Below are 16747 nucleotides of genomic sequence, written 5' to 3' on the forward strand. Positions count from 1 at the left end.
TTATTAAATGCTATTTAGCCGTGGCAGTTAGTGTGCACAGCCACTTAAATGTTTTAGCGGTTTGGTGCTGCCTCGTCTGTCTGGTTGTTTTTGTGACAATGACAATGAAGTGAACAAAGCTTTTTTTCCAAGGAATATGAGTGAGAAATCACACACACACACACTTGGGAAATGCGTTGTGAGTATGAAAGGTATTCATCATTTGTAGTATTGAGCTTCCCTTTCTGTTATTGTTCTGGGTCCAGAGTTCTTCGTTGTGGTGTATTTGTATACCATCTATTTTCAAAGTTGCTGTGCTACATGTTCATTCAGCCATTAAAGCAAAAATAAGAGATTAAACATTTGGGAAAACACACAGACACACCTGTTGAGCTTCAAACACACACACACACACACACACACACACACACACACACACACACACACACACACACACACACACACACACACATACATACACACGTACACATACACACGTGCACATACACACGTGCACATACACACACTTACACACACAGACTCACTCAAAGACACAGTAAGTGTGCACAGCAACTTACGTTTCTTATCTTTCGGGGCCTTAGATGACGTGGCATCTTTCTAAGCAGTGTTCCAAAAACAGATTTAAGCATTGAACTTTGAAACATAATAAAAACCAGCCCGGTACCAACCTTTCATATCTGTTTTATCTTTATCTTCATCTCTTTATCTGGTTGGCACTGGGAGGAACCACACGCAGGTCTGTGTGTGTGATTGCAACACAATCTTGTATATATAGGTGTCAGCTCAGAGAGTGAGAGCACAGACAGCCGACCTGCACAAGTCTACCAACTCTACACGCATCTACTCAGCATGGAGCCACAATTACAAGACGGAGGTGAGACACACACACACACATACATACACACACACACAACATGCTCACACACTTTAGCATGGAACCAACTCTAAATAGAGTTTACACACCTGAATGAACGTCATATACGGTGTCTAGACTGTCTGTTACATCGTCTCTTGATTAGAGTGAGGTGTCTGTGACCAATCAAATTGAGCCTCATTCTCGAACATTTACTCAAGTTTCATCTGAAATGTTACTAATGGACCTCAGAAAACCAACATAAGAAAAATATCTCTGCCAGATTCATGAACGCCTGAAAATATGTACTTACGCAACCATTGTTACAAACTTCAGAATCAACGAAAGAATACATTTAGGATCACTCACATTTGTTACAAACTTCAGAATCAACAAGAAGAGTACATTTAGAATCACTAACATTTGTTTCCAACTTCAGAATCAACGAAATAAGTACATTTCTTACAAGCATGTAGACAACTTCAACTTTGCTCAGTATTTCTGTATCAGCCAGTGCAAAATAGCCTGTACTGTACTGTAAAGAAGGGGATCAACAAACAAGATATTCGGTTCTGAGTAATTCTCATCCTTCTTATCCTATCTCTGAATATAAATATAATTATTTGGGGGGGGCGGGGGCCACCCCTGGAGATTCCTCTTTGTGGAGATTTGCCCATGTTTCCTCCATTAAGAACCCCAACAGAAAAACATGCAGAAGAACCTGTCCTGTCCATCCCTGACCAAGACGGAGGGATCACTTGACCCCTAAAGGGAATCTAAGGCCCTTATCCTCTTTGGGTGGTTATTCCATAGGCGAGGAGTGGGCGATATACCGGTTTGATAGTAAAAACCGCGATTTTGCCACGCCATGATATGGATTTTGCAATATCGTGGATATCACGATGTATTCATAATTCATAAATTCAAATTTGGCATTACCATTTTTTTATTCCAAATTTCAACTGAGTGAGAGTACTAAGTAGCTACATCTTTTTTTATTTTAATGTAACCTTTCTTGGTTCTTACGAGTAATAGAATTTATGTTAATATGCGGACCTATTTTTTTGAGCGCACGTCGCATGCACTTGTTGCGCGCACGTAGTGATAGCAACAGAGAAGCGTGCAGGCAGCTGCAGTTAGGAGGCAGGTGTACTATTGAGGAAAACATTAACAATCCAGGATGAGTGAAAACCCAAAAATGTATGTTGCTCAACAGCAGGAAGATGAATTAGTTAAGAAGAAAGGGGGCACCTCTGTTGATTGGAACTGATTTTGCTTTAAAATCCCCGACCCCGACCAAAAAAGAATATTAGCCAATTGTGTCGCTTGTTGTTGTTTTAGCCAAAGGTGTAAGCACCAGCAACATGTTAAATCACCATTTCATATTTCGTATCATCGTTCTTAACACACATAGGTAAGGTACATACAGTTGGCAGCTACTAGCTTGTGATAAATCTTGTTAATATGTGTGAATAGGAAATTTCATACAAAGTTGCACAGGCACCCTGAGGGTTTCTACCTTTTCCCATTATAATTTTATGAGTTAAATCGAGCGAACTATATCATCAGCAAGATAACTAGCTATCATTCCATGCAAAGTTTATTAAACGCTTCCTTAGCTAGCACAAGAATTCGTTAACCAGTAACAACCAGGAAACACAACTTTAGCTGCAATGTTTAATCTCTCAAAATCAGCTCACCATCACTGTTACGAACCCATGCCATGCGTGGCCTGCAGGCAACAGTGGGGATGACGGCGTCATTGATGGACTGATTATCCACACCTGGCAAGGTTTTGAGTACAAGGCACCAAGGGACACCTGTCTCTCTCTCTCTCTCTCTCGAGCTGGCATGCAGCATTGGACGTTACCCCTAGACACGTCGCTGTTGAGTTGTGATTTAGTATGGGCTTAATAAATATGCATTATTTTTGAAGAAAACCGTTGATGTCTGCCTCCAATGTTACTGTTTCGGTCACGAGCCGGCCGAAGAGTAACAATCACCGTCTTGGGTTCAAAGTGATTACAACCACTTGTGTGATGTTAAATGGCTTTACATACAGTAGATATAAACAATCCTAAGAGAAATAATGGGAAATCGACAGAGCAAGGGCTCACTCTGATATCAATGTAATGTTAGTGAATATTGCTCAGGTTTTAAACATGACTGGTCGATCATGTTATTTTCTGTCCCGTCGTTTGAGGTGCACCTTTCAGCTCCGGCATTGGTCTCCCATTATTTAACATTTTACGTTTCGATAAAAATTCCAGTTTCAGGCTCTCGCACAGCCCCTTCATTAAGAGAGAAGTGAAGTACTGTTTGCCTCCCCTCAGTGCTTTTTCACTGCGGGTTTATGTCAGATCAGCAAGACTACATAGGTTCTACACATGAAATACATAACCTATTCTATGGCTAGGAAGGACACATAATACAAGTGTCAAACTAAGTGTAATACAAGTGTCAAACTGACAAACTATGAGAAAGCAAAAGGCGTGCGCTCGACCCAGTTAGTGAGGGATTGCACAATCTGAGATGAGGCGCTGCTCGTCGCTGCCTCACCTCGCATCTCTCCTCTCTGTTTAAACAGTGAATGCGAAAATTTGACAGTTTCTGATTATAAAAGTGCTTGAAATGATTAGAATCATACAAAAATTACAGTTGTAGCACATATCAGTAGCAATATTTATTTTATTTTGATCATTATTCGATATTGCCTTAACTGATATCATTAAGGTTATAATGGCTATAAAAATGTGATTCAGATTTTTTTACCCTCATATATTGTGATATCATATAGATATCGTCTGAACAGTGGAAAATATCGTGATATGAATTTTAGCTCACATCGCCCAACCCTAGTTTGTGTGTGTGTGTGTGTGTGTGTGTGTGTGTCTGTGTGTGTGTGTGTGTGTCTGTCTGAATTATTTCCCTTTTGTTATTGTTCCAGGTTCAGAGTCCCAGCTGGTGATCAGCGCCCTCAGCAGACCCCTGGAACTGGGCATGCTCTACAATGCCCTGAATGACCAACTCATACCAGGTACAGCAGGTCTACACACACACACACACACACTTAGGCACACATACACACACAGGCATACACAAACACACACACACACACACACACACACACACACATACACACACACACACAAACACACGCAGAGACACACACACACACACACACACACACACACTTAGGCACACAAACACACACAGGCACACACAAACACACACACAGAAACACACACATACATACTGTATTACTGTATTAGTGCTATGGCCATGCCAGTGTCTGTACTGTATTACTGCATTAGTGCTATGGCCATGCCAGTGTCAGTACTCTATACAATGCCTGACAAAAGTCATGTCACTTATCCAAGTTGTAGGAACAACAGATAATAACTTGACTTGTAGTTGATCAATTGGAATCAGAAATGGCTCATATGAAAGGCAAAGGCCTTTAGATTATGCGTATTATACCAACATTAAGTTGTGTATCATTAATTGAGTTTTATCATGTAATAAGGACAGACAGTTCAGATTGGGTTTGGACAAAAGTCTTGTCGCATACACAAAAATATTTTTTTTAATTTTTAATTTTACTTTGACACACAAGAATGCTACAATAGCATCAGAGCATAAAGTCATGGTGCCCTGGGGAAAAAAAACAATTTCATATATGACTCAGATGAGCTTAGAGGACTGCATCCATACTGCATCCACTTTGATGTGGAGGCCGAAATATAATAAGAAGCGCCATCCTGCTGAAGAATTTGCCGTCTTCTGTGGTTTGGAATGTAATCGCCATCAAGAATCCCTTGATATTTCAGGCTGCTGATGTTGCCATCCTCTCTGCAGATCTTTTGCACACCCCCATACAAACCATGATTTTTCCTCCACCAAACTTGACTGTTTTCTGGGTGAATCTTGGGTCCATGCGGGTTCCAACAGGTCTTCTGCAGTATTCGTAACGATCGTAATGCAGTTTAATGGATGATTCATCAGAAAAAAAAAAAACTGTCTATCGTTTTGGCAAAAAAATGATTTGGGGTTACAACCAGTATGGGTGTGCAGAGTGGATGGCAACATCAACAGCCTGAAGTATCAAGAGATTATTGCTGCCTATTACACCCCAAACCACAAGAGAATGTGAATTCTTCAGCAGGATGGCGCTCCTTCTCATACTTCAGCCTCCACATCAAAGTTCCTGAAACCAAAGAAAGTCAAGGTGCTCTGGGATTGGCCAGCCCATCACCAGACAAGAACATTATTGAGAATGTCTGAAGTAGGATGAAGGAGGAGGCTTGGAAGATGAAACCAGTCCTGCAAGACTGCTTTCTTTGCCATTCCATACTTCATCAATTAGTTATTTGAGTAATTGCCGAGACATATGAATGCAGTCCTCCAAGCTTATGGGAGTCATACACAATATTATTTGTTTTTTCCAAGGCACCATGACTTTATGCTCTGATGTTATTGTAGCATTTTTGTGTTATCAAAGTAAAAGTAAAAATAAAAAAAAATGTTTTTGTGTATGCGACGAGACTTTTGTCCAAACCCAATCTGACCTGTCTGTCCTTATTACATGATAAAACTCAATTAATGATACACAACTTTATGTTGGTATAATAAGCATAATCTAAAGGCCTTCGCCTTTCATAGAAGCCATTTCTGATTCCAATTGATCAACTACAAGTCAAGTTATCATCTGTTGTGCCTACAACTTGGATAGGTGACAAGACTTTTGTCAGGCACTGTAAGTGCCATGGGCACGCCAGTTTCTGCACTGTATTACTGTATTCAATTATAATAATGAAATGTATTTATATAATACACTTTAACAAACAAATAAGTCTCAAGGTGCTTTACAAAACAATAAATCAGTGTCACAATCGAAGACAATTAAAAGGAAAAAGGAACAGAAGACAACACAAAAACCAAGACCCCTTCTGTGAAGGCAGAGATGAATAGGTGAGTTTTTAGGTTAGACTTAAAGTGTTCAGTGGGTGGGAGCCTGGCCTTGCAAGGGCAATCAGTGGGTATACAAAACTGGAAAAGAGCAGTCAGACACAGGTGTTGCGGTGAACAGAACTAAGGAGTTTATTTTACAAACTGAAGAGGGGAAAGGGAAGGGGCGCAAAAAGGTAACTCAAAGATCTCCACCGGGCTGGCCGTTGGCGTCAGGGGCTCCGTCGGGCTCTTCCTGAGGCAAGGGAGAGATAGACACAATTATTCCTCTTGATTTAAACGAAAGGCAGGCCACAGGCCTCTAACCCAGAGACTGTCTTGGAAGGCGTCTGGTTCTCACTCCTCAGTAGCTCAAGACAGTCTCCCGTACAGATCCTCTGCTGCAGGTTAAAAAGGCTCCTGATTGCCTGATTGATTCAGTGCCACTGTGAGGGACAACCAGAGACAACCAGAGACACCTGGGTGGGGAGGAGTTCCCTATGAGACTCCTCTGGAGTAGTACCGCCCATCCAACACCATGCCTCTTAATTGCCTTCGTTTGGCTGTACTGTAGGTTTATTCCAGTGCAACAGAACAGTAAACTCGTACATCACGGTACAAGAGAGAATTCTTTCAAAGTAATTGCAGAGAGTCAAGTCTCTTATAATGTTAATTAACATGTAAACAATGAAATGAGATATGGGAGGCGACGGGGGTAGGTATATGTCTGACCCTTATTTAATCACACTAAATAAATGCTAAGTATGCCTGACACTGGCATATACCACACATGGCTTAGCCATCAACCTCCCTGGTTCCTGGATGGCTTCGTACAAAAGGCTCTGATGACTCTGGCTGGCTTCAAACAAAAGACAGGAACCAGGCTCTGGCTCCAAGACACCTAAGGATCAGGAGACAGGTTTGGTCGACCATTGATGTATACTAAATAATATGATGAAGCTTCAGTATATTGAACAGCCCCCTAGTATGATCATCAACCAATCTTATATCATGATCACAATAAAGGGTTATAAACAATAAAAACAACCATAGTCAAAACATTGTTCTAGCATAAACAAACACACATGTCTTCATAGTGTTGTGGTCAAAACAATTAGTTGTAAAAAAGGCTGGTTTAGAAACAATGCTTCTAGAGAGCTTTTGGACTTACATCTCTTCCTTAGCAGCTCTCCTGACTGAATGAAAGGACAGGCTTAAATCGGGCCTAAGCAAGCCCCTACAATTGGCCCAAATCAAAACAGTACAATACACAGGGGTGTCTCAGGCACTTAAAACCAAGAAGCTTAAACAGCTTACAAAGTCAATTCCATATGACTGGAAGAATGCACAATAATTATATTCATCACATTCGCTTCATGAATGCATACCCAACATCTTATGCAACAGCCTAAATAATATTCACCGAATTCAGGTTCACTTCCAGTTAACCCGGAAGTAAGACGTCTTTTTAAACCAGCGTATTTGCGCTGAACATTTCCGACCAAAACAAACAGAAACACGAGACACTGAACGACGGTAAGACAAGCGATATGCAATATGACATTGATGTGAGACTTTAAACTAAATAAACAGAACATTGTATTGTTGTGATTATTTAAAATATGGTAACAAATGCATTTAAACTGTAGAGGTGTAATGGTTGTAGAAAGCATATGCAACTGGAATCACGGAAGTTTTGATGATGAATGACGGGGTTCAAAAACCGATAAGCACTTACAACTGGACACAGAAACAAACATAAAACACACACACGGTTCATGTTTGAACATGTACATGTAGGCAGTGTGATACTGTCGTGACGGTCGCCATGCGTCCCGTCACACACCCCCCTCCTTAAGCTGGAGCGTCCACGTCATGGCATGAAAGGAAGTCCGCAATCACATTGTCCTTGCCAGCCTTGTAATTTACAGTAAACTTGTATGGCTGCAACGATAGGTGCCAACGTGTAATCCTCAAATTAAAATCTCTCATTTGATGGAGCCACTGCAAGGCCCTGTGGTCCATCTTAAGGACAAATTCTTTGCCCACAAGATAGTATTAAGAGTGTCTATGGCCCACTTAATGGCCAGAGCCTCTTTCTCTACAGTGGAGTAGCGAGTCTTGTGAGGGAACAGTTTTCGACTCACGTACTGTAAAGGTCTTCTCTCCTCCCCTTCACCCTGCAATAACACTGCCCCCAGGCCAAGGCCTGAGGCGTCCGTCTGCACTGCAACTGGCAGGGAAAAGTCAGGGCTCTGGAGAACTGGTTCGAGACACATATTTTCCTTTAAGTTCTGAAATGCTGCCTCACACTCAGCTGTCAAGACCACCTTGTTGGGGCTGGACTTGCAAGTGAGGTCTGACAGGGGTGCAGCCCTGCTTGAGAATTTGGGGATGAACCGTCGGTACCAGCCTACTGACCCCAGGGATGACCTCACCCCCTTTTTAGTAGAGGGTGGCTTAGAATCGCGGATAGAATCCACCTTACCGATCTGAGGTCGGATAGTGCCACTACCCAGGCTGTAGCCTAGGTAGCAAACCTCAGACCTGGCGAGCTGGCACTTGCTGGCGTTCACCATCAGCCCTGCTCGATGGATCCTCTGGAAGACATTGCGCAGGTGGTTAAGATGCTCCTCCCAAGAGGAACTATGGATAATGACGTCATCAATATAGGCTGCGGCGTAGTCCACAGCACCCCTTAGCACCTCATCTATGAGATGCTGGAAACTGGCTTCAGCGCCGTGAAGACCAAAGGGCATGACCCGGAAGTGGTATAGGCCTGATGGAGGGCGGAATGCGGTCAGCTCCTGTGCTCGGGGGGATTGCGGTACCTGCCAGTACCCCTTACACAGGTCCAACGTACTGAGGAACTTTGCCCTCCCCAGACTCTCCACCATCTCGTCCACACAGGGCATGGGATAGGGATCAAATGTGGAAATACTATTAAGTTTTGAAAAGTCAATACAAAAGCGGAGTCCGCCATCCTTCTTGGGTACTAAGACCACCGTGAAGAAGACACGGTGTGAAGACTAGATCACCCCTATCTCCAGAATGTCCTTTACCTCTTTTCTTCAGTGCCGGTATCAGATGTGCTGGAATCCTGGTAGCAGTCTGCCGGATGGGGCCTGGAGCCGTGAGCTGGATGTCATGGGTGATGACCTCGGTCCGTCCTGGCTGGTCTTGGAACAGGCCTCTGGGGATGATGTGCAGCAGGTCCCCCTGCTGTACAGGTGTCAGAGGGGTAGGGAGACTCACCGCCCGCTGTAGGAAAGTACACAAATTCGGTACACGGGTAGACAGTCCAAGAGAAGGCAAACCGATTCAAAGGGCTAGGGAAAAGTGTAGTTGTATTACAGTCCAGGGTACAGCAACAGGAGAAATTTAATTAATTCACTGAGAACACTGAGAACACTGAGAAAGAAACACGTAACATTAAATGACGAAGACTCAAAGAGCAACAAGAAAACCTGGACTATATACACACACAACAGATAACAAGGGACAGGTGAGAACAATAAAGTTGGAGCAGACAATGAGACACAGGTGGACTTAACAAGGGGAATTAACAGGACACAGGAGAAACCAATAAGACAAACAAACCGTGTGCTGATTGGGAACAGGTGAGGGGTGGAGACACACACAACAACAAGAGGGCACATGGCATGCACAAACAAACACCGGAAAGCATATGGTGGGAACAAGGACTTGACTTGAGAAGCTGCAGGGTTTGAGCATCTGATTTTTTTCGCAGAGAACAGGTGCCTGGGATTTCTATGGCCAGAATCAATGAGAGTGGAGTAGTAAGATGCCCTGGTTGCTCTAAGAGCAGAGGAATATACTTTCTGGTGTTATCTGAAGGACAGTTTGTGGACAGTTAAGCCAGTTCGCCTTAATCTGCGCTTAATTTTCAGACCCTCTGATTTTAGGGCTCTGAGATGGTCAGTGAACCAAGGGGCTGAGCGATGGAAGGAAGGACACCAGCCAAGTTTTTTCGGGGGCAAACCTGTCATCAAAAAGAGTGCTGTTGTAGTGGTGGACAAGTGAGAGTTCAGGATCAGGCTCAGACAGGGCAGAGGAGAGAGCATAAGATAGCAGGGCATGGTCAATGTCCTTGATCTTACTGAAGCTAATAGTTGTTGCTGCTAGAGTAGTAGTACTGGTGGTGTAATCATAGTGTCCAGTAGAATCACACTGTTGTCAGAGATGCCTAGCGCCATTAAAAGAGTGTTGGTAGCTAAGACATCCCCAGTAATGCCAAGATCAAGGGTATGGCCATGATAATGGGTTGGTCCTTGTACATGCGGGAGGCAATCCAGAAGGTTGAGGAAGTCAACAGCCAGCGGGCACTTGGGGGCATCTACATGTATATTAAAATCACCAAGTATCACCAGCCTGGAAAAGGTGGGGCATAGGGTTTTTCACTGCATGAAATGTGGGATTTACGACAGTATCCGACCCTGATTTAAAAAAACCTGAGTCACAGGTTCGATCCCTACTAGTGGCAACCATGGCCCAAGTTGCTTAACGACTGTTAACGACTGTTAATGACTGTTATCAGAGTAAGCCTGACTCTGTATAACTACATGCCAGAAACGAATCTCAAGAACATTAAGGTGAAATAATAATATATAAGTTAGGAACATTACACATAGCCTAAGTTAAAACTTTTAAACACATACCACCATAAACATGTGAGATAATTCGACAAGAGACATTGAAAGACAGCTAACTCACTGCTTCGTCAAATAAGAGAGATCAACTATATATATATCTGGAAACCACTTACAGATTCCGATTAGCTAAATTTGCGTCTGGATGGAAAGGTGTTATCTTTCCCCATCCCACCCATGCTAAGCCATTTCTAGCATAACATAATAAATATAAATAATAATTCATTTTATTTTTAACGCACTTTTCATTCAAAGGAATCTCAGAGTGCCAACATGCGATCAACCGAGGAAAACAGAAGGCAAGCGATTTTTTTTTATCAGTTCTCACCACACAACGACGTCTCATCTTTGCTCCTTGAATGTCCAGTGGTGTAGTCCAGTGTATACGCAGGTATACGGAGTACTTATTTTTCAGTCAGCATTGGGTATACCCACTTCTCAAAACAGGGTGTTTATCCTGTGCTGTATGAATAAATAAAAAGTATACCCACTTCTCCAGGGACCACTACCACTGTGAATGTCGATTTGTAATGGTATGGTGTTATTAAAACGTACTACGTGTAAAAAAGACTAGAAATTGAACGTTTATTATTCGAGTCTAAAGTTTCTAATGTTGCCTCGGGCGCCTTTACGTGAACATAATTAAAACGTCACATAAGTCCACTAAACAATTCCCAATTCGCACGCTCCAGTAACAGAAGAGAAATACGCCAGAGGAGGGAGGAATGATAAACCAGGTACTTGGTCGCACCGACAAGCTTGATCCTTATCAGCAACGTGGCTAAGCGGTTAGACACAGGTATACAATACCATTAACCTGAAGAGGGCAGGTTCGAAGCTCGCGCAAGATTTCAAAATCTACCTGAAAAGACACAGGATAGATATTCACGAGTGGCAAACATGTCCCAAGTTGCGAAATGACTATCTCAATATCAGAGTAAGCCTGACTCTGTATAATTACATGCCAAAAGTGAATCTCAAGAACATTACAGAGAGGAAGCTCGGGAATATAAGTGGAACAGCCTCCAAAGTACATTGCAACCCTCGAACTCTGAAAATGAAAGGCAAAGTAAGAATCATGACATCCCCGGAATCAAAACCCTAAAGGCAGAACTCAGAAAACGGAAGGTGAATCAAGAAATGTGATAACCCCGGACCAAAACCCTAAAGACAGAATATAGATTAAATTATTTTTAATTTCGTTTTTATTGGGCAATAGCTGTAAATGGGAGGGATACGTTTTGTCAGTTGAAAGCTGACCTTTAGACAGAATCTCATTCCGTCTCATCACAAGACGTTTTAATTCAATTCCTTGTCGTTTTCAACCAATGGCTGCAGCAGGGTGTGTGTGGCTAGACTGCTGACAGTCAATATGCTAATGAGAGCATTTCGCACCTCTGTCAGCGGGAGGTGAGAATGCTAAACACATCGGCCCCCCTCCCCTCGCAGGTTCCTTCCCGGGAAATTCCGTCAGTATGCGGCAGACAGATATTTCGGGGGAATGTCCGTGATCAGCCAGGAATGGTGATCATTCGCGGCTGTATCACAGCGTACACGGGCCCGATAATCTTGCTTTTCTTGCAGTGTTTACAATTAGCAGGAGTTCTGAAGTGAGGCATCTGGCAGCTAAACATTCAAAAGAAAGGGTTCAACCAGGCGGAAAGTGTCTCAATAGAACACTGACAGCAACCAACCACAACGCTGCATGTTTTTTCAATATAATTGTAGCCAGCAGGAATCGTCTCATTCAAAGATTTATTTTTTAGGCTCATAGTTTGGTGAGTGACAATGTTGACCCACGTGTTTTTAAAGATGGCACAGTCAGTGCACTCAAAGCAGCCTTTAAATTTAGCGATGGCATCTGAGGACTATTCATTCATGGTGTTGGACTTACTCCGGACCAAGGATTAGCATAGGATGGTCAGACCTTCCCAGTGGAGCACTCAGGAATGAATGGTAAGCCGACGTGACTTTAGTGTAGCAACGGTCTAAAATATTGTTTCCTCTAATTGGACGTGTCACCTGTTAGATGTAGTTGGGAGCTCGTCAGACAGATTGCAGTTGTTGAAATCACCCAGAACTAGATTCTAGATGTGATTGTTCAGCTGTGGCTATGTTGAGTGCTAGTTTACCAGCTGCAATGTTAGCATTAGCTTGCGGAGGGATGTAAACACCAATTACCACGACATATGCAAACTCCCTTGGTAGGTAAAAAGGTCTAAATGTGACAATTAGTAACTAAAGATCAGAAGCAGTTCTGAGCAGTGTTACAGTAGTGTTACAGTAGTAGGAATGGTGAATTAGCGATCATTGATAAGGAAGCATACACCACCGCCTTTAGACTTGAGAGATAGATTAGCTGACCTCTCAGCCTGGTGTGACATAAAGCCAAGGGGTGTGGCCACTCATCCAGCCAGGTCTCGGTCAAGCAGATGGCAGAGCATTCCTTAAATTTCCAGTTGCTTTGGGTCAGAAGAAAAAAAGCTTGTCCATTTTATTCCTGAGTATTCTTAGATTGGAGGGCAGTAATGCGAGGCAAGAACAGAAGATAGGTTTACTTTCTGATGGTATCGGAGGGGTTCCCGTCTGGGGTCACTCATAGAAAGTGTCAGTACTGTATTACTGTAATAGTGCCATGACCATGCCAGTGACGGTAATGCAGTCTTACCTCTCATTTCAGGAATCAGCCTCTGGAAGACTGAGGATATGAAGAGCAAAACTAATGTCAGTCCACAGCCCAACACAAGATTCCAGGTGGCAGCATCTGAGTCCCTCAGTGAGAAGACCAGTCTGTTGGACGTGAGCGCCTCAGTGAAGGCCAGTTTCCTCGGTGGGCTGGTGGATGTGGAAGGCTCTGCCCATTACCTCAACGAGAAGACCTCCTCCAGTCGTCAGTGCAGTGTCACCCTGGGTTACCACGTGACCACCGAGTTTAAACAGCTGATGATAACCGAACTAGGGACTCCAAAGCCTGAGTTGTTTGACATGACAGATGCCACACATGTTGTGAGTGGGATTCTCTATGGGGCTGATGCACTCATGGAATTTCAAGAAACCGCCAGCGATGATTCAAAAAAGCAAGAAATCCAGGGAAACCTAAATGTGATGATCAAGAAGATCCCATTAGTTGATATCAGTGGGAAAGCAAGCGTAAACATGAATGATGAAGAAAAGAAGAAGGTCAAGAACTTCAGCTGCAAATTCCATGGTGACGTCTACCTGAAAGAACTCCCTTTTACATACGAGGAGGCTGTGGTAGTGTACCAAAAAAAGCTGCCCAAGCTGTTGAAGAAAGGAGAGAAGGCTGTGCCTGTGAAGGTCTGGTTGTATCCACTGAGCAAGCTCACTGACACTAAGTCCAAGCTGAAGAGAATGATCTCAGAGACACTGGTGTCAGCAGTGGGGAAGGTGATGGATGAATTCCACCAGGCAGAGATAAGAACCAACGACCTGCTGAAGAGTAGCAATGAGATCAAGGCTGAAGACATTGTTCACAAACTGGAGGAGTTCCAAAGCAGTCTGAGGGATTTCACCTCTGAGTTCCTACGGAAATTGTCAGACCTGATCCCGGCCATCAGAGGAAGTGACAAGGATGATGAAAACGATGATGAAACAGCCCTGAAAGACCTCCTGAAGTCCCAGGATGCATCTAGCTTCAGTGGGAATGAAATGGAGCAGTGGCTGGATGGAAAGGAGACTGAAATCAATGTTGTCACAATGAACATCAAACAACTGAAACCGTGTGAGATTAAACTTCCAGGCCCTGAGCTTGACTCTCTCCTCATGGACCCAGACATCAAAGATGTCTTAGTGTTCAGCTTCACCTCTCTGAGTTACGAAGAGCTGTACCTGAAAACAATCTCAAAGGCAGTTGAGAACTTCAAGAGTGGTTCCACCATCAGCACTCCTGAACAGGATCGAACACAGGAAGTTCCCTGGTACAAGAGACCAGATGTTAAAGAGAATCTGGCCTCCTCACGCTGTGTCTTTAAAAATACACCCTTCAAGAACAAAATGATCAGTTTCATTCCAGACCCAGAGCACCCGGGAGCTGCAGTCCGCTGGTATGTCAACGCAGCCCTGAAGGAGCCAAATGTCACAAGCATCCCAGTACAACCATGTAAGTTTCAGTCATAATACTCCTTATTACGATGAATACATGCCGTGTTTGTGTGACAGTGTAAAGTATATGTTTATGCCGTACCATTGCAATGTGTGTGTGTGTGTGTGTGTGTGTGTGTGTGTGTGTGTGTGTGTGTGTGTAAGGTATATGTTTATGCTGTACAATTGTGATGTGTGTTTAATATGTGTGTGTGTGTGTGTGTGTGTGTGTGTGTGTGTGTGTGTGTGTGTGTGTGTGCCTGTGTGCGAGTGTAAGGTATATGTTCATGCCTTAGAATTGTGATGTGTGTTAAATGTGTGTGTGTGTATATTTGCAGTTGCCTGTAAGCTCACAGTGGACCCATACAAAGCGGAATATCTCCTTCTGTCTGAGGGGAACAGGAAGGCGACATGGGTGGTGATGGAAGAGAAACAGACGAACGGGATTATGATGTCGCAAGTACGAACAGCTTATGGGCAGAGCAGAGAGCCTCTGACTGCACACTGTTACTGGGAGTGTGAGTGGGGTGGGGATAGGGTTGAAATGGGAGTGGCCAATGCCAGGCTTAAATATGCTGACATGTCCTGGGTTCTGAAGGTTTATGACAACAAATACTCTGTACACCACAAAACATTTTCTGCTGTCGTCCCTGCCCCCCCCTCAGGCTCCAGGAGAGTGAGAGTGTTACTGGACCGTGAGGCCGGCACTCTGTCCTTCTACAGCGTCTGCTCTTACACACTCACACTCCTGCACACCTTCAAAACCACATTCACTAATGAGCCCCTCTATGCAGCCTTTGGGGTTCAAAAAAATGCCTCAGTGACCTTGTGCTAGATCACATGTTGTTGAATCACTCTCAGGATACACACACACACACACACACACACACACACACCTTCAACACCACTCACTGATGAGCCTCTCTCTGCAGCCTTTTTTGTTTATAAAAAAAACAGTGACCTTGTGCTAGATCACACACACACACACACACACACACACACAGACACACACATACGCAGACACACATACACACACACACACAATTGCTGTCTTTGGCTAATCACAGTGCATTTAGCTTTGGGCTCACGCCTCACACATACACAGAGACACACAGTCACGTACAAACACGCAGACACACACATTCACGCCTCAGTGACCTTGTGTTTTATTTGTTTGTGTTGGATATTCTGTTGATCCCTGTCAGTAATTCCATGTTGCTATTTTTACCCTGCTAATAAAGCTTTTACTGCAGCAAACCTGTCACTTTTATTTGTTCGAGCCATTTTAAAACAGAATGCATTTCATAGTATCTGTACTACACAAGTACCTGTAGAGCAGAATAAGTCTTTGTATGTGTGTGTGTGTGTGTGTGTGTGTGTGTGCGTGTGTGTGTTTGTCTGTATGTATGTGTGTGTGTGTGTGTGTGTGTGTGTGTGTGTGTGTGTCCTGATTCTAAGTGTTCATGATCTCACACTAATCATCCTGATTCTATGTGTACATTATCTCACACTAATCATTTAATCCTCTTGATTCTATGTGTACATTATCTCACACAATAATTATTAGCTAGATATCCAAGTTGACATCCTATACACTACACCTATACACGTTAGCTAATATATGCTTAAAACTAGATAGTTACTAGCGAACTAACCGAGACATGAACTTCAGGATGGTGGGCTTTCCTTTTGAGGTTCGTCGTGTTTTTCCCACTGATTTTAAAACCGCATTTATTATTTCCAGTTATTACGGTGCATTGAGTTATCTGTTCCGTCACAATATATTTGAAGTGTGTCCAAATATCCATTCTTTTTTTCCGTCCAGAAGCTTGACCCATCATGTGATGTTGTCGTTAGGGATTTCAGTGTGCGTGTGTGGAGTATGGATACAGGAACCGGAAACATTCAACCAATGATGTTAGGTGCATGCAAGTTTAGGAAGAAAAAAAGTATTGTGACTTCATAAACACCAACATTTTTGTCTCGTCTCGTAAACAAAAGTTAAAATAGATTTAGTCTTAATTTTTATTTTCAAAGATCCGTTTTCATCACGTCTTAGTCATGGAAAAGGCTGTTAACGAAAATGTTTCGTCATATTTTTCGTTGACGAAATTAACACTGACACACACACACACACACACACACGCACACACACAACCTAGACATCGAATCCATC

General features: G+C 43.1%; 1 protein-coding gene across 1 annotated transcript; it reads left to right on the forward strand.

Moving 5' to 3' along the window:
• Positions 1–849: 849 nt before the first annotated feature.
• Positions 850–15406, forward strand: LOC308382680 (stonustoxin subunit beta-like; the record flags this gene model as incomplete). The annotated part of the gene is made up of 4 exons (XM_080861067.1): positions 850–874; positions 3801–3890; positions 13151–14590; positions 14910–15406. 4 exons carry the CDS (start codon positions 850–852, stop codon positions 15404–15406), a joined length of 2052 nt encoding a protein of 683 aa, XP_080717193.1.
• Between the last annotated feature and the right edge of the window lie 1341 nt (positions 15407–16747).

Source organism: Sprattus sprattus (assembly GCF_963457725.1).
Source record: "Sprattus sprattus genome assembly, contig: scaffold_81, whole genome shotgun sequence".
NCBI lineage: Eukaryota > Metazoa > Chordata > Actinopteri > Clupeiformes > Clupeidae > Sprattus > Sprattus sprattus.